General features: G+C 36.1%; 3 protein-coding genes across 4 annotated transcripts; 1 reads left to right on the top strand and 2 right to left on the bottom strand.

Moving 5' to 3' along the window:
- Window positions 1-1,484: 1,484 nt before the first annotated feature.
- LOC121252626 (ethylene-responsive transcription factor ERN1-like) lies at window positions 1,485-2,726 on the top strand. The gene has a single exon (XM_041152348.1). The coding sequence runs from the start codon at window positions 1,485-1,487 to the stop codon at window positions 2,724-2,726; it is 1,242 nt and encodes a 413-aa protein (XP_041008282.1).
- A 1,391-nt stretch (window positions 2,727-4,117) lies between these two features.
- On the bottom strand, window positions 4,118-9,432 carry LOC121252625 (SNF1-related protein kinase catalytic subunit alpha KIN10-like). Of its 2 annotated transcripts, none has more exons than XM_041152347.1 (11): window positions 9,064-9,432; window positions 7,697-7,889; window positions 7,412-7,596; window positions 7,142-7,324; window positions 6,909-7,040; window positions 6,267-6,452; window positions 5,916-6,005; window positions 5,767-5,850; window positions 5,253-5,393; window positions 4,759-4,992; window positions 4,118-4,522 (listed from the first exon to the last, which is right to left on the bottom strand). In XM_041152347.1, the coding sequence occupies exons 2-11, from the start codon at window positions 7,884-7,886 to the stop codon at window positions 4,409-4,411; spliced, it is 1,539 nt and encodes a 512-aa protein (XP_041008281.1). In that variant the 5' UTR covers window positions 7,887-7,889; window positions 9,064-9,432; the 3' UTR covers window positions 4,118-4,408. The 2 variants fall into 2 exon arrangements, with proteins under 2 accessions (XP_041008281.1, XP_041008280.1); XM_041152346.1 differs by having other exon boundaries at window positions 9,170-9,432.
- A 1,137-nt stretch (window positions 9,433-10,569) lies between these two features.
- On the bottom strand, window positions 10,570-16,790 carry LOC121252622 (protein IMPAIRED IN BABA-INDUCED STERILITY 1-like). Its single transcript, XM_041152343.1, has 10 exons — window positions 15,865-16,790; window positions 14,552-14,836; window positions 14,068-14,385; window positions 13,297-13,524; window positions 12,754-12,851; window positions 12,400-12,511; window positions 11,809-12,306; window positions 11,488-11,620; window positions 10,733-11,007; window positions 10,570-10,673 (listed from the first exon to the last, which is right to left on the bottom strand). Exons 1-9 carry the CDS (start codon window positions 16,231-16,233, stop codon window positions 11,003-11,005), a joined length of 2,046 nt encoding a protein of 681 aa, XP_041008277.1. The 5' UTR covers window positions 16,234-16,790; the 3' UTR covers window positions 10,570-10,673; window positions 10,733-11,002.
- Between the last annotated feature and the right edge of the window lie 406 nt (window positions 16,791-17,196).

Raw genomic sequence — 17,196 nt, 5'->3', positions numbered from 1 at the left:
TAATTGCATGCATATGTGCTTTTAATACATGAAAACACATGCAAAGAAAAGGCATGCATGCATGCAGCTAGGGTTATTTAAAGCTTGTGATAACAAAGTAGGAAATCGGCTAATGTGGGTTATTATGATGAGAGGCCAACATGATCAAAATGCAAAATAATTAAGGTCCTATTTGGATATAAAGATGGTTTCGTCTTATCTCATCATTATAATTTTTTCAAATTTTCATACAAAATATAAAAAATAATTTAACTTTTTCAAATTTCAAAACAATAAGAATATTAAAAAAAATAATATTCTAATAATATTTTAGGCAAGATGCCTCGTTTGATTTTGTAGATGAGATGAGTTAAGATTGAAGTTAAAAGTTGAATAAAATATCGTTAGAATATATTTTTTTAATATTATTTTTATTTTGAGATTTGAAAAAGTTAAATTATTTATTTTATTTTATGTGAGAATTTAAAAAAATTATAATGATAAAATGAATTGAAAGGAATTATAAAAACAAACGAAATTTAAAACTATCCCATCTTACTATTCAAACGATGGCTAAAAATTTTTAGGATCAATATATCATTTGTTTTTCTTTTATCTGTGTTTGTTGTAATGAAGTTTTTGTTGAGATCCGCTCCACGACCTCCTTCTGATCTTATAGATTCTTATGTCTATCTGGATGTCATCTTTGATCAGTACAACAACAAAAAGTACTTGGGGTCCACTTGGTATTACTGTTCATTTACAATGAATGTATTTCTTCTTCCCAGTGATAGAGTATTAGAGATATTTTCAAAAGTTAGTACGTTTGGCTCCTAATATTGTAGTTTCTTTCACTTTGGGTGACGAGTTTTATGCTTTAATTGCCTCTACTCGATGATAAAGGATAGGTCAATAATTTGCCGAAATCATCAAATTATAATCGAAAAAATTAACAAGATTGCAAGAGAAGTGCAATTAACGACCCATTCAGGCAGCAGCTTACGTTTCCATTCTGAAAATAAATAAATCATGTTGAACTCTTAAAAATTAAAATAATATATATCAAGGAAAATAACTCTAACTAGAAGGCACCCCATTGGCTCGGTCAACCGTCAAAGCAAGATTTATTAATAAATTGCAATTAATTTGCAGCAATTAGATGGTCGGTTTTCCACTTTATTTTGAAAGAGAAGCCTCCACATGGATCGACATAAAAGCCAAAATTATAAAGAAACAAATAAACAAGAACAAAAAGCAGCAAGACCCTTTCAGCTCTCGGCCACTTTCGTTTGACAGGATCTTCCACTCCCTTCATATAAATTGCAACATGCCAACACAAACAGAAGCATAGAAACCAAACCTTCACGAGTACTCCCCGGCAGTAGATCAGTTTGATTAGAGAAAAAGAGGCAAATTTACCAAGTTTAGAGAAGAAAATTTAAGAGAGACACATTAGGAGATCCTCACACAAAGAACAGAAAAAAAAAACAACTGAAGTACTATACATGGCTAGGAAGAGAAACTCTAGTGGTGAGACCGTGGAAGCTGATAAAAATTCTAGTGAGGGAACCATGGTTTGGGATCAGATGGTGAAGGAAGCTGCTGCAACCGCGGCTCTAGGTGGGGCCGTGAGAGCCCGAAAGCGATTTGTTGGCGTCCGGCAAAGGCCGTCTGGCCGATGGGTGGCTGAGATCAAGGACACCATTCAGAAGATAAGAGTGTGGTTAGGCACTTTTGATACAGCTGAGGAAGCAGCCAGGGCCTATGATGAGGCTGCTTGCTTGCTGCGTGGTGCCAACACTCGGACAAACTTCTGGCCTTGTTCCTCATCATCATCTTCATCCCCAGCTCTTCCCTCGAAGATCACTAACCTCCTCCTCCAAAGACTCAAAACAAGGAATAGCAGTACTTGCACTGCTTCATCGGCCACTTTTTCCTTGCCCATCGGCCAGAAGGAAAAGAAACAAGCAGAAGCGTACAGAGATGAAGCAACAGATTTCTCAGATACCTCATTCACAGATTACCTCAATGATCCTGAAGATTACACCAACTTCAACAACATTAATGTACCCAGTACTAGTGCAACTGCCGCTAGTCCTGATTACATGAACACGAGTTTTGAATCCTCTTTTACAGAAAAACAAGGCTGTAGAGGGAGAGAAACGGACTTCGACTACAATTGGAATCCAAATGTAGCACAGACCTCTAGCGGTGACGGGAGTTTTGGAGGTGAAGGAGAGGAAGATGGAGAAGAAGCAGGCACTGATGTTGGAATCATGGATTTCCGATTTGTGGATGATTCTATTGGAAACTGTTTCTATTCCCCATTTGAGATTGCCGAAGAGATTGAGGAACCAGTACTGGAACCAGAGAACTACACTGACGAGCCATCAATGCTTAGAGCAGCTATGAAGAGGATGAAATATGAAAGGAAGTTCTCAGCTTCTCTCTATGCATTCAATGGGATATCTGAGTGCTTAAAGTTGAAAAACAGATCAAGAAATTTGAATGGAAGAGGAATATCTGACCAATTAAGCAATCTACAGAAGGCATGCAACAACAACAAAATGGAGAAGAGTGCAGAAGAAGAAGAAGAAGAATATGTGGAAATGATGGGGAAGAGGGAGGAGGAACCCCCACAAATTTCAGTTGAAATGGGAACTTCTTCGGCCTCTTCTTTGAGCAACGAAGGTGAATGGTCACTTTGGAGCTCCCTGGATCTTCCATCTATCTGCTTTGTTAACTGATTGATAGAGGTTCTTCTGTTGATCATAACATTTGATGCTCTAATTAACAAGTGAAAAAATTCACGTTTATTTTATGAAATGCTGTTATCTGATGTATGTCGAGGAAAAGAAAAACATGTAACGGACCTTATTAGCAGATACGATGAAGTAAAATGCCATTTCTGTTTCCTGTCATTCTTATGAGCGAACAGAACGATCCTTGCTAGAAACCTTGCTTTTCTCGCAAGTCTTTTTATATGCCCTACGCCCTATTTTTAGGATGAAGAATTAGCTTGTATTTCATGAATTCCCATTTCAAACTTATAAATTGTCATTTAAATATTTCAACTTAAAAGAAGTCTAAAGCTGGTTTCTGACATTTTTAAACTTCATAATCTCCTGTCCAATAGATTTGAGGAAGGAACTTCTGAAGCAGGTGTTGGATCATGGGAGGGTTGGTTATGAAGATATTGATGTACCAATGAACACGGAACAAGAAGAACATGATCATTTAGATCTCAGGGTTGCTGAAGAAGATGATGAAAAAGTAGCTCCGAATCATAGAGACGAGATTGATAACTGATATTGTAGTGATGTAGGCTATAGTTTTTTAAGATCTGCTTTCTTACTTCTTTTGTTTGGCTTTGATTTTGTGATCTTCTTTAGCTCTTTTAATTCTTTGATTCAGGGTGGGAATTGAGATTTTGAAGGTTGAAATATTGTTTGAGCATTTCACTTTGACTTCAGTAACAGAAATGATAAAACAACAACTAGAGTGAAATGTATGTAGAAAGGACCCTCACTAAACAGTCATTTTCTCCAGAGTGAGGCTCTTCCTTTCTCTGTCTCATCCATCATCATCATTTCAACTCCTCTCCTCTACTACATGCCACCCATCCACAGTGTGTGAGAAAATGAAAATGGCTATAAGCCTTCGGGTAAATATGTTTGGGTAGGGACAACTGCGTCATTTTTTTTTAGTTTTCATATTTTTCTTATTTATATTTTGTGGAAGTAAATAGGAAATATGAGATGTTGTTTGGATTAAACTTTTTGGAGATGTATTTATGTTGAACTTTGTTGAAGTGAGTAGATAGATTTAAGTGGTTCAAATAAATTTTTTTATGATTTTTCTTTTTAAGTTTTGTGTTTTTTGTCTTTTCATAATATCCTACACAAATAAACAGAAAATACTTTTTTTGAGATTTTTTATTATTATTTAAAGATGTTTGAATTAAAGTTGAAAACTTTTATAAAAATAAAAGAATTTTTGCATCCATCCCAAAAAAAAAAAAAAAAAAAACCAATTAATGTGGAAACATGAAATGAAATGAAACAGAGACAACTAACGATCTTCCTAAGTCATTGGTTGTTCAAATAAACAAGAACAAGAAGATAAGTTTAGATTTCTATTACAAAAGTAACCTCGGATTCAGATTAGATAAAAATCAAAGGCAAGAGTCACATGTTAAGCATCCTCAAGGATATAATCCAAGGGAAGGGCAGACTGCACCAAAAACCAGATTGTAAGCCACCAATTCCAGCGTTGAAGATTGGCTCAAACTAAACAACACCCGAAAAAGTCCGGGAAAAAAGCTACCAAATTGAGCTTGTATATGCTATATACATAATTGACTTCTTATTCACAAGCATCAGAAGAGATTCACAGGCAAAGGTCTTCTTGTGACGCTAGGTTTCTTGCTTTAAAGGACTCGAAGCTGTGCCAGGAAAGCAGCACAAAGATCCAAGAAGAGAATCTGTGGGCCATGGACCCTTTGGAGATCAAGCAGATACTTCTCCTCCCGAGTTTTGTAGAGCTGGTAAGAACATAGCAGAGAGTATATATTAGCACTACATCGAGGGAAATAGCTCTATATTAATTGGTGTCAGTCTAGATCATGCATACAATGACAAAGTTAAAACACAAAACAAAAACAAAGCCAGTCCATTCTCCCCAGAAGAATGCTTGCTAGCTGGGGTAGCCCATTCCTACATATCCAAGCACAGCGAAAGCACAATCGTAGAGAGGAACAATCAAAGCAGAACAAATTACCTGCACTTCGAACTTGACAACATTGGGCGAGTTGGTAACACCATCATTCTCAACAATGGTTGGTTCATCCCCAAAGTAGTGATTATTGTGCACGGGATTGTTCAGCATGCCTTCAAGATGACCAGGAATCCAACGGCACTTCATGTTGTAGTGTCCAATCTTCTTCCAACATACATGCAATTCTTGCAGAGCTTTGAGGACTTCCGTCATTATTTCACGAGGATGAGCTCGGGACTGCCAAAATGTTGGAAGTACACAAATGTATCAATGTTCAGGGGAAAAAAACATCCACCCTGCTATTACTGTCCACATGCTATGCAGTTAACATCGAAACACATCATTGTCTCTCAAATAGCAAGACTTCAAGAGAGGCATTACCGAGATGGAAGCATTGACCATATACAACATGCAAAGCAATCTACTTATATATATAACAGCAGAGTAACTTCGCTACTTGAGTCCTATTCCTACATAAACATAGTTTAAAAACTAACCTGAAGTCCAAGAGCCCATTTCCTCTCAACAGGGTACTGTGGTCTCACACCCATCCCTTGATACTCCATATATCCTGGAAGGCGGTGCCCAACAGCTGAAGCAGAGACCTCATTTTGATGCATACGATTGAAACCAAGATCCTGGCAAAAACAAAACCAAGTAACATCTATAGAACTCCCAATTTAACTGAAGTAGGTGTAACAAAGAAAACATATGATTACTAATTAAGTAGATGATACAACTTCTAAAAACAGAACAGTACATTCAATAAACAACATCCATGCAATGCGAACAGAAGTTAACAAAGGATAATGATGTATCATATTCCACAGGCAGTTCAAACTAGGCAATCTACAAGGTCAGGTCAATTGCAAATGGGGATATATTTGCAAAAAACCCAGAGAACACTATTCAAAAGACCAAAGGAGGCTCAAAATGATTTTCTCAAGTAGAAAAAAGGACGCTATTAGAATCTTTACCAGCATAGAATAACTTAACAAAAAACAGACTTACCATGGTCTCTTGGAACTCAGCTCCAAGATAGCCACTGGAAGGGCGGAACCGGTTGTCCAATAACAAATAGTAAGCAACAGTAGCCTGAAATATGTGTCGAGAAATAAGACAATTTAAAAAATGAATATTTAGTCCAAAAAAGTCCGAACCTTATTCTGTATTCGGTTGCGAAGAGATTCAACCAGCTGGTTCCTGTCAAATCCCCTTTTAACAACTTCCTGTAGAATCTCCTCGTCAATCTGCAAAAGAAGTGTGTCAATGGCAGAATTAAATACAACCAAGGTAACAATAAAACAAATACCACACGATATAAATAATAAGTATGTTGCCCAATTCTCCTATAACTTTTATAGCTATAAATGGATAAATAAAGCAAGAAATTACCCAATTCCACGAAAAGAGGAGGACACTCTATAAGCAAACAGTGCAGTTATTATAATTCCAATTGACACATGCAATCAACAAAAAAGAGGTATAAAGAGATGGAAGGATCGACATACATTTTTTGCTTGTTGCATTGTATCTGGTGGGGGCACAGCTAAATAACGTGGAAGATGAGACTGAAACCATTGGTGCTGGCGAATCTCAGGAATGGTCATTCGTTTCATTGGGTCAACTACAAGCATCCTTGGGATCAAGTCTCTTGCACCAGATGATAAATGACTGGGAAGAGTGTATATTCCACCCTAAAGAACAAGATGACATCAGTTTAGAATAATGTTGATCTCTTTGCGTATGACTCCAATTTGTATATTATATAGAGTGGAGGAAAAGAATCGACCAATGAACATTAGAAAGAAAAATACAAAACAGAATCTGGACTCATCACTCATGACTCAACCAGTGACAAGTCTCCAAAGTCCAAACAATTTTTTTTTATTAGTCTCCCAACACAACAATAAAAACATTAAAGGTGAATTTTATTTTATTTTTGACAAGTATTAATGGTGAATCATAGTTATCTTCCACCAAGCATTCCAAACTGAAATTAAGGCTGAAAATAAACAACTGACCGCCTGGACTCCAATGAAACAATAAAAAGGTCAAACAATTTCCTGAATCAATATCTGCTATTTAAATTTACAAAGTTATTGCAGATGAGCTGATCTGATATGTATTAATCATCATAAGTATAGCACTACCTTTATCTTTTTAAATAGGTTGGGAATGTTTTCGTCATCAAAAGGAAGGGTGCCACAAAGAAGGGCATACAATATAACACCACAGCTCCATACGTCCACTTCAGGCCCAGCATATAACTTTCCAGAGATAACCTATAAGAAATTGGCATAGAAACCCTCAAGATCAAAATCATGACAATGGAGGAGCATTAGTTACTCGAATTTCCTCAGCAAAAGTTGCCACAAATTCATACCTCTGGGGCAGCATAGTTTGGACTTCCACAACTTGTCTTCAGAAAATGACCATCACGCATTATGTTGCTTAAACCAAAATCAGCAATCTTTACATTACATTTGGAATCTAAAAGCAAATTCTCAGGCTTCAGGTCTCTATGAACCACCATATTCCTATGGCAGTACTCCACACCAGAGATTATCTGCCCCAACACACAGGGCTCAGCCCACTTGAACTTATCTAAGCAATGAACAGTATGCAAAATCTCAAAAATATTAACTGATCCTACCTGCTGAAAAAAATTACGAGCTTCATCCTCCTGCAACCTACCCTTCTCCACGATGTAATCGAAGAGCTCTCCAGACTTCACGTACTCCATCACAACATAAATGTCTGCTGGCGTGTCTACAACCTCATAGAGTCTTATTATATGAGGATGCATAAACAATCTCAATATTTTGATTTCTCTTCTCACTGCACCAATTTAAAGGGAAAAAAATTAATGAAGGAAATTTTAAAGTAAACTATGAAGAAATATGGTACAGACCAGATCATCTCCAAGAAAATTAAAGACCTTTTTCCTCCATTTCCATGTTCTTAATCTTCCGACGGTTAAGGATCTTTACAGCAACTTTATGACCAGTTAAGATATGCTCAGCTATTTTCACCTTGCCAAAGGAACCAATTCCAAGGGTTTTTCCAAGCTTATAATTTTGGAGAAACACATCCAGACCATTGCCACCTAGCCCAGTTGAGCCATCCATTTCCTATATAATATTAGGCATGGGTGGAAAATAAGACAATGTGAGAGAAGTTACGTGCTCAAATCAGACAGAATGGCATCATAAGTAGCAATCTGGCAAACACATCCCCAAGGAAAGATCCCTAGTGGTAGACACGTCCCACTATGCATAGAAACAAAAACAAGGACTAATGCTTATTTACAGTCAACATAGTAAAGCAAAATCCAGAGTTCAGAAGAATTTGATCAATCAAAAGATATGGAAATTTCTACGAGCATTCAAAGCCTCTCTTGGTCACAAGCACTTTACTAATATGTTTTCCTTTAAATCAGTTTGTTTTAACGACCATAGTGAAAAGATAGTAATCCAACAGACTCAATAATAAAATAAAAATGATTGACCAATTTCATCGCACATCAGTGTTATGTTGTCTATTATAGTAATCCAACAGACTCAACGAAAAAATGGATTTTATAGTGCAAGTTTTATAGCCAGTTGCTGTATCAGCGCTTCATTAATGATTCCAACATAGATGTCGCAACAACAGATTAGACTCGCAGTCACAGCTGACGAAGGAAGGAAAAAAAGGGCTTAGAATTAAAGGATCTTCTGATCCCATAGTTTCCAAACAAAACTAATAACTAAAAAAGAAGCAGAACGCAGAATTCAAACATCTTATTTTCCAAGCCAAAATATGCCACATTTTTCAACCGCAGGGTCCTAAATGCTAGAAACTCCCTAGAAGAACACAGAAATATCTGTGAAAATCTTTGATTCTATACCTAAACAGGCAATGGATCACTGAATGAACGACACACCCAAAAACCCTAAATTGCCTAATGCTAAAGTCCTCCTTTGAAAGCCAACCCATTTGGAAGGGTATATTTTAGCATGGCTTTTCAATCAATTCATCCAGCCATCCAAATTTCAAGAAATCATATGACCGGATTTCAGAGACAAATCGCCACTTACAACGTATACAATCATGGAATATTCCTCGATTACGTCAAGACCAAAAACAAAACAAAACAAAACAAAAACTATAGGGGAAATTAAAACTAGAGAGACCCATCAAACAATAACCCAATAAAGTTAACGAAAATCCCCCATCACGAAATAGCTTGAATTGCAAAATCCCCCACAATTCCTCAAAGACAAAACAGCACAAAATAAAAGGAGCGAGGGAGAGAAAATCTACCAATCCAATACAAACTCTTCAAACACTAGCTGAGACAGATCTGAGAATCCAAAAGCTAAAACGACCAATTGAAAAATCGAAGAAAAAAGAAAAAGAAGAAGATTACGATATATCGTGACGAGGAAGGCACTGAAGTAGAGGCGTAGACTCAAGGAAGAGGACCTGTCTTGGCTACGTCTCAGTTATTCCTTCAGCTCGTTTTCTCTCTCCCTCCCTCCCTCTCTCTCTCTCTCTCTCTCTCTCTCTCTCTCTCTCGCAGCCTCGCTCGCGTCGGAGTTACGGACCCGACGATGATGGAATTTTACCTTTATAGTTTATAGTTAATACCGATAATCGCTTTTCTGGAATTAGTATGTTACGCATCCCTCCTCGAGTTTTAGAGTGGGTTTTTACTTTTTATATTAGATTTGTGAGGGTAAATTAGGAATCCCAATAACTCGAGAGTCGAGGACTCGAGACCGTAGTTTAAGGAAAGACTGGAAAGTGATCGGATTGGATGAACAACAATGCTTCGCACACGATTATTGACGTAATATATCTTAAGTGATCGTTAATTTAAGTAATTCATATATAAAATTATTAAAATGATATCATTAAAGATAAAAAAATGAAATATGAGAAATCGTATGTAATGGGCTAAATCAGGAGTACGAAAGTAATCCTATATTTTGTTCGTCAAATGTTAATATCAAGTCTTATTTTTATTTTTTTAAAATATGTGTTAATTTTTAGATATTAAATTAAGAAAAATGATTTATAAGAACAGATAAACCTCGCACATTTCTTTTAAAAAAATTAAAAAAAATATGACACTTATATGATTTATAAGAGCAAATAAAATCTAACTTTTTAACGATAGATCCATTTTTTTAAAAGAGGGTGTGCAAAACTTATTTAGCTTATAATTATATCTGGCTAACATTACTCTTAAATTAATGTCTTTGCAAGTTTTATCTCATTAGAATATATTTGATACAATATTCAGAATACAAGAAAATCTCAATTCTTCTTCCTAATTGTTTTTTCTTATTTTGTTGACTATACCTCTCTTTATGTGTAGAACATCATGTGCTATCGAATTTAATTGGTAGCTTTGACTCATGATCATTCAAATACAATCAATGAAATCTTAGATGTCGTTACAAAGATCATTTGGAGTAAGATTGTGCTAATATATGTCAGCAACCCGTTCACCATTTTTGTAGGTTTAAAATAATAGAAATGGTGATTTTCTTAGAAAATAAAAATAAATTGGAGCTTAGTTGGTCTAGGAATTTTAATTAATTCCAACAGCATTACGTGTTGTACACAAATTTTTTTTTTTTACTAATATGTTGCAGTTATGAACTGATACGAATAATTTTTTTTTTATATTTTAAAAAAAAAAATAATTAGGACACAGAGAGAATTTACAGAGAAAAATATGTACAAACAGACATAAAAAAAAATCTTTTACTGTTGAAATTTTGTTGTGTTTTTTCCCCCAAAAGCTCCTGTCCGTGCAAGTATCAGTACTACTACTGATGCTCATACTAATTATATGAAAAAACTGAAATTGTTGAAATTGGACATTTGAATTTAAAGTAGAAGCAAAACACGCTCTCCCACATCTTTAAGGCAGGTGTTGGTGTATATATATATTATATTTTTTAGGGCAATGAATGCAAACACTCTTTAATGACTCAACTATCTATTTGATCAGCCGTCACAGTACAAAGCTGGCTATTGATCAGGACGGACATCATGGAGGTAGCAGTAGCACCATGTCAGAAAGATAATGTACGTAGCTAGCTACTTGAGCTTGATCAAAGAGGCTGCTGGAGGCACTGAGAGAGGGCTCACTCGTGGAGTTGTTGAGTTCTGCATTGGCTTGTACATTAGTCCACATGCACAATTAATTGCACCGTCCTCTTTAAACCGTAGAAATCTTGCTTGATCATCAATCTGTAAAAGCAAGTTGAAATCTGGTACTCATAGGTGCTATCGAAGAAAAAAGAGAGAGACAACAAATATCTATCTAAGTATACGGCTCGTTTTTAAAAATTATCTCATCTCATCTCATCTCAACTCATCTCATCTCATCTCATTTTATTTAATTATTATAATTTTTTTAATTTTTATTATAAAATAAAATAAAAAATTTAATTTTTTTAAATTTTAAAATAAAAATAATATTAAAAAATATATTCTAATAATATTTTATTTAATTTTTTAATTTTAATATTAACTCATCTCACCTCATGTATAAAAACAAACGAGGCTTACAGTTTTACATGTATCCTTAGATGATATGCTTTAATTCGGGTTTGTCTGGCAAAGTTTATATGACTATAGCTCAAGTTCAGTAGATAAGAAAGATTACAGGCTAGCTCGATTGACTGATGGAATACTGAAACACCGAAATTAAAGTTAATTTTCTGGTACCTCTTTCGAATCTTGATCTCCGAACTGATTGACGAATATGACTCTCATTCTTTTGCAGGAGTTCATCATATTTACGTGGTTGGGATAACAGCGGTCCTGAGTATTCAACGTGCTTCCCTTTGTTCTTGTAACCCTAAATTAGAATAGAATGAATGAGTTCTCCACAAAGTTGAAAGGTGTCTTAATTCTTGTAAGCAATACCAAATTATAACAGATGGGTTTCCAACTCTGAAACCAAGTTCTGAAAGAACAGATGTTAGTTAAGTCTGATTACAGCAGTTGGTTTTAGGTTTCAGTCAATGGTGATGATTGTACACTTACCGTATTGTTTGTTAGAGCATCTGCTACTTCTTGTTGACTAGATGTCATTGATACATCAAGAGAATGTAATGCATCAGATGCTTTGGAAGAAACTGGCATGTCAAACTGGTACTGCTGCTTGTGCATTTCATGCTTGGCAGCCTCAATGGAATTGATTAGAACCCTGCATAGAAGATCGTTCTCTTTTTTGGTTAAGTAAGATGCTTTTGCAAACGATGGATCTAATGCACTAATTTTGCTTTTTGATCCATCTGATATTGTGGATGCAGCATTCTCTTTTCGCCTTTTTGCCCATGTAAAGCCGCTTGATGTTGATACTTCTGTTGGGCGTGAAACTGTAGTGTCCCCTCGAGATCCATTCATCAGTCGGGAAGTCTCTGACATTGTATCAAATGATGGTTTTAATGGCTCTCTACGCCCAAAGCCATCTCTTCCTTTAGGAATATGTGCGTTGCTCTTATTTTTTCTATCATCAAGTTGAGCAGAATCTTGCATTTCCTGCATAAAGAAGGATAAACAAATTAGTACTAAAACAAAAAACAAAAAAACTTCCTATTTCTAATTCCTAAGCACACCCACACACACACTGACCTCATTTGGTGCTAATTTACTGATAGCGTTTGTTTCTTGCAAAGTTTTACGTAGTCTTCTAGGCTTTCTTGATGCTGCAGGCTCTCGCACTTTAGCACCAGTCTTTTTCCTGCTAGTGCAATGTATATTAGGTCAAACACGTTTGATAATATAAAACATATGCTTCGAAGGAATGGCTCATAGACTCCAACCCTGGTAACTCTTTGAGTGTATAAGCACAATCATATCAAGTTCACTAGACAATGGAAACAGGAATTTCATTTTTGTTAGCATAATCAATGACTGGGTCTTTTGGTCCCATTAATGTTGCATGAGCAGCCTACGTAAATTATAAGATAAAAAGAAAAAATTCACCTTCGCCCATCCTCATGATTTTTAATATCAATTTCCTTGCTAGGCGAGTACTTTGGCAAGCTTGATGGATCACATGCATAAGGCTCTGTGTTGAAATACTGAAAAATGGGAAGCATGGCGCAGACATCAAATCAGACAGTCGAAGCTAAAAAAACAGAATCTTTTTTCGGTAATAAGCATGTTCCACAAGCATATTAAGGGAACATAATATGCACAAGTAATTACGAAAGCTAACTCGGGAAACCTCATAACAGCAATGCGCTAAAATGTGGAAAGACTAGTGCAATAATCTGTTTGGATTCGAAAAATGTTTCATCTTTTCTCATCTCATCATTACAATTTTCTCAAATTTTTACACAAAATATAATAAACAATTCAACTTTTTTAAATTTCAATTTAACTTTTTCAAATCTCAAAACAATAATAATATTAAAAAATAATATTCTAAAAATATTTTTTTTAACTTTCATCTTTCATCTAAAATCATCTCATTTTATTTCATCTCTGAATCTAAATAAGCCTAAAAATTTAAGAAAAAGCTACCTCAGACATAAGGGCAGAGGACGCAGTCCCACGCTTTTGAGGTTCCAAGGAAAGAAAAGTTTCAATGAGGTTCACAGCAGTTTTTGGAAAATCTTTGCACTTCTCCCCAATTGAGCTTTCATAATTATGTAGGGGTTTAAACATTGCTGCATGAGGAAGTTTGGACTTTTTCCAAAACTCCTCTGGTGGAGAACCGCAAAGCTTGAAAATTTTGTGTAATTGTTCAACCTGCAGATTGGAGAAGAATACTTATCAAAATATCAGCTATATGAGAAATAATTTAAAATAAGCCAATCAACTAGTGCACTTATTGCAATTCACACACTCTATTCCTTTAGTAAATTAAAAAAAAAAAATAAAGTCTTAGGGTTTGTCTAAGTTGAGAATTCTTTAATTTGGGGTACCCTCATCTTTTCAAATTTTTTTTTTTAAAAGAAAAAAAAAGGAAAGGTCAAGAATTCTTTTCAAAATTCCACTGCAAGATCAATGATACTCTGTACTTGACAAGCAAGTAATGAGGCATCTATACTATAGTGCTTATGAGGATATTAGAATGGAAAAGTTTCAGGTGTTGGCAAAATCTTCTAGATATGGGTATATTTAAGGGACATTCAAGGGACCAGAATCGACAGAGAGTAAATTTGAAGACACTACATATCTCATACTTTATATCAAACTCCCAGTTGTCCCCAACCACGAGCTATTAAATACTTGAAAACAGGTAAGAATAAAGTGGATAAGGAAACAAGTGCACTTCCTTAGTGTTATCACCTCAGTTCTCCCCTTAAGGATAGGCTTTCCAATAAGAAGTTCTGCAAATACACAGCCCACACTCCAGAGATCCACCGTTACCCCGTAATTCGTTGACCCCATCAAAAGTTCAGGAGGACGATACCATAGAGTAACCACACGACTGGTCAATGGTTGTCTGTTCTTTGGGCTGATGACATTTGCAAGTCCAAAATCTCCCAATTTCAGAACCCCTTCGTTGTTTACCAAAATATTGGATGCTTTAATGTCTCGATGCATTATACCTCGCAGGTGGCAGTGCTCAATTCCACATAATAGCTGTGTCATATAACACTTGACCTGCACAGAAGTCGACCTAAACTTTTTTAACTTCCAAAGAAACATAAAAAGAAACAGAAACACAACAATTTTAGGATTTTACAGCATCCAATGATATAATATCTCGATGATGATCAAAGCTAATTTTGTTTCACATATCTGTTATCAATTTAGACAATTAACAAACCTGTTCTTCACTAAATTGGATATCCGGGCTAGCTATCAGTCCAGCAAGATCGTGTTCCATGTACTCAAATACGAGGTATATGCTACTTGATAACCGAGAAGTAATAAGCCCCTCCAACTTCATGATATTTGGATGGTTCAGCCTGCGGAGGATCATTATTTCTCGAGCCATAAACCTTATGCTCTCTGGCTGGAAATTTTCAACTCGTACCTTCTTCAGGGCAACCATCCTCCCAGTTTCAACTTCACGTGCTTGAAACACACTGCTGTACGTACCTTGCCCAATCTACAAACATGGGAGGAATGGGAAAAAAATTATAAAGAAAATGGAAGTCAGGAAATTTACCAACATTTGGCCAAGTAGCCATCTAATACAACAGCATTAGGAAAATATAAGGGCGAAACAACCGACATCACGATCAATAATACATACCAAAAGGCATTACAAGGCATTTGGCTAACATTATTTTTTCTGAATTACATTTGACCTGAGAACTCCTTGAAAACTTTTAAGCCCAGATGTAGTTATAAGATATCTGCACCTTCACCCAGATAGGCAAAGGTCCATACTACTGAGATACTTATATCCCATTAGCCAGTATAAAGGTTTCTGGTTCGAGGCTCACTTTAGGTAATTCTAGAAGTGTATTGGGTTCTTATTTTTTAAAACAAGACACCTATTGAGTCTGGCTTGAGACCCAAATCCTAATATGCATAATTTGTTAAAGGAATAAAATACAAATAATTAAATTTACATCTTTTTATTAGTTTAAATTTTTTGAGATAAGTGGTGATTTCACGTCATATAGAGCAGAGATACTAAACTTGAACCCTGACTCTACACTCTACCGCATTTAATTAAATATTTCATATGTTATCTATTGAGAGAAAATCTACTTCACACTTGATGAGAAATGTTAAGAATATAATATAAATAATTAAATCTATATCTTTCTATCAACTTAAACTTTTAGGACAAGTAGACAAATGGTGATTTCACATAATTCTAATCTTATTATTCCGTGTTGTGTTAACGTCAAGTTCACAAGTTCTGTCAAATATTGCCAGCTATCCCCATATATAAACGGGAATGTAAATATATAATAGCCATAGTTTGAATTCTCAAATGAAAATACGAGACGAACAAACAGTAAAAATGAATTTGGACAGCATGATAACGATGAGTTTATTTCTATGAAATCCTTTGCAGCTAACACAATTCTCTAAAACAAAATCACCTGTATCCTTCAGGAATCGAAAAATTAGAAGAGAAAGATATGAAGTTATGGCATTAAACAAAATGAGTATGCATACCTTCTCCAATTTCTCAAAAGAATCTGCTCTGAGAGGGAGCCAACCATCGATGGCTTCGCCAGCGACAGCGCTGAGCCAGGTGGGCCATCCAGCAGCGGTTTGTTCGGCCTGCACGTACCTGTGAGATAAGCCAAGCTTGGAGCTAAAGGGACCCTTGGAATGGGAATGGGAGCTCTCCTTCTTGGACTTGTTGAGCTCGCGGCTCCGATCGGTGGACCTCCCATCCTTCCTAGATTGACTACCGGATTGGTTCTTCTTCAACGAATATGGCTCGAGAATCATGGCGGAGCCATTGTTGTTGTCAGCCGGGTTATCGAAAACAGAGGACGAAGAATCCCGCGCCGCGTGCTTGGAGCTAAAGCAACCCATTCAGCAGGCGGGGATGGAGCAGGAGAATTCGCCAGATTCCCCCTCACATAAGCTTACGAAAGGGATTGCATTGTTTGTCCCTGCGTGTCTATATGCGTTCCGCTCCCTCCCTTCCTCTGAGAGAGATTAACGCGGCTGCACGCTTAAACCCGCCTCCGACAGACAGCGAGTCCTGGGATTCTCTTTTGGTGATGGTGTTATTTTCTGGTCTTATCGTTTCTAGTTTGGGTCTCGGCGAGATCTGCGGGGGATTGGAGGATGAGATAGATTTCCAGGACAAACGGTCCGAAAGGCAAGGAAGTGTGCGTGCTTGAGAGAGAGAGAGAGAGAGAGAGCTATTCGTAGGTGCGAATTGGGCACACCATCGTTTCGTTGTTGTGTATGTAATATATGTACGCGTGGGTCTATTTTTTCTTGGTTTTGCAAAAGGAGGAAAAGGCGGTTTGGAAGTTCGGTTATTTCCTTAACCGTTTGTTGCTTTTGATTGGAGGGAGGCGTGAGAGAGCGCGAACATGGTGGTTGCAACTTTGCAGAGTCCCCATTTAACTGTCCGACAGCTCCACTGCAACCTCTTGTCTTGTCTTCTTTTACGCTTTTATCTTGAAAAGATATTTATGCAAAATACAAAAATTAAATGGAAATTTCTTTATTTTTTTTTATTAAAATAACACTATCACATTATTAATTTGGCAGTTTGTAAAATGAAATGTATAATTATTCATGGGTTAAGTAAAATCATAAGCATAAGTTTAAAGCTAACGTGCAAATTTTAATGCCTAAAATGAGAAAAAATAATAATTTTAAAATATTTACTGGGAATTAATAGGGAGAATAATAAATATTTTAAGGCTTATTTCATATATTTATCTTTTTTTCTTATTTTAAATCTTAAAGAATTGTTCAAGAATTCTAGAATCCTCATTAATAATTTGTTCAAAGATCCGAAGACAATAGTAATAAAAG

Source organism: Juglans microcarpa x Juglans regia, chromosome 2S (assembly GCF_004785595.1).
Source record: "Juglans microcarpa x Juglans regia isolate MS1-56 chromosome 2S, Jm3101_v1.0, whole genome shotgun sequence".
Classification (NCBI taxonomy): domain Eukaryota; kingdom Viridiplantae; phylum Streptophyta; class Magnoliopsida; order Fagales; family Juglandaceae; genus Juglans; species Juglans microcarpa x Juglans regia.
This window is presented reverse-complemented; position numbering and strand designations above follow the sequence as displayed.

Excerpts from the sequence above, each read along its gene's own strand:
- LOC121252625 (XM_041152347.1), bottom strand. The coding sequence starts at position 7,886 with ATGGATGGCTCAACTGGGCTAGGTGGCAATGGTCTGGATGTGTTTCTC. Across the intron at positions 6,453-6,908 it reads ACCTATTTAAAAAGATAAAG|GGTGGAATATACACTCTTCC; the intron begins GTAGTGCTATAC and ends CTTGTTCTTTAG. Across the intron at positions 6,006-6,266 it reads CAATGCAACAAGCAAAAAAT|ATTGACGAGGAGATTCTACA; the intron begins GTATGTCGATCC and ends CTTCTTTTGCAG.
- LOC121252626 (XM_041152348.1), top strand. The coding sequence starts at position 1,485 with ATGGCTAGGAAGAGAAACTCTAGTGGTGAGACCGTGGAAGCTGATAAA.
- LOC121252622 (XM_041152343.1), bottom strand. The coding sequence starts at position 16,233 with ATGGGTTGCTTTAGCTCCAAGCACGCGGCGCGGGATTCTTCGTCCTCT. Across the intron at positions 14,837-15,864 it reads CTTTTGAGAAATTGGAGAAG|ATTGGGCAAGGTACGTACAG; the intron begins GTATGCATACTC and ends CCATGTTTGTAG. Across the intron at positions 12,307-12,399 it reads GTAAATTAGCACCAAATGAG|GAAATGCAAGATTCTGCTCA; the intron begins GTCAGTGTGTGT and ends TTCTTTATGCAG.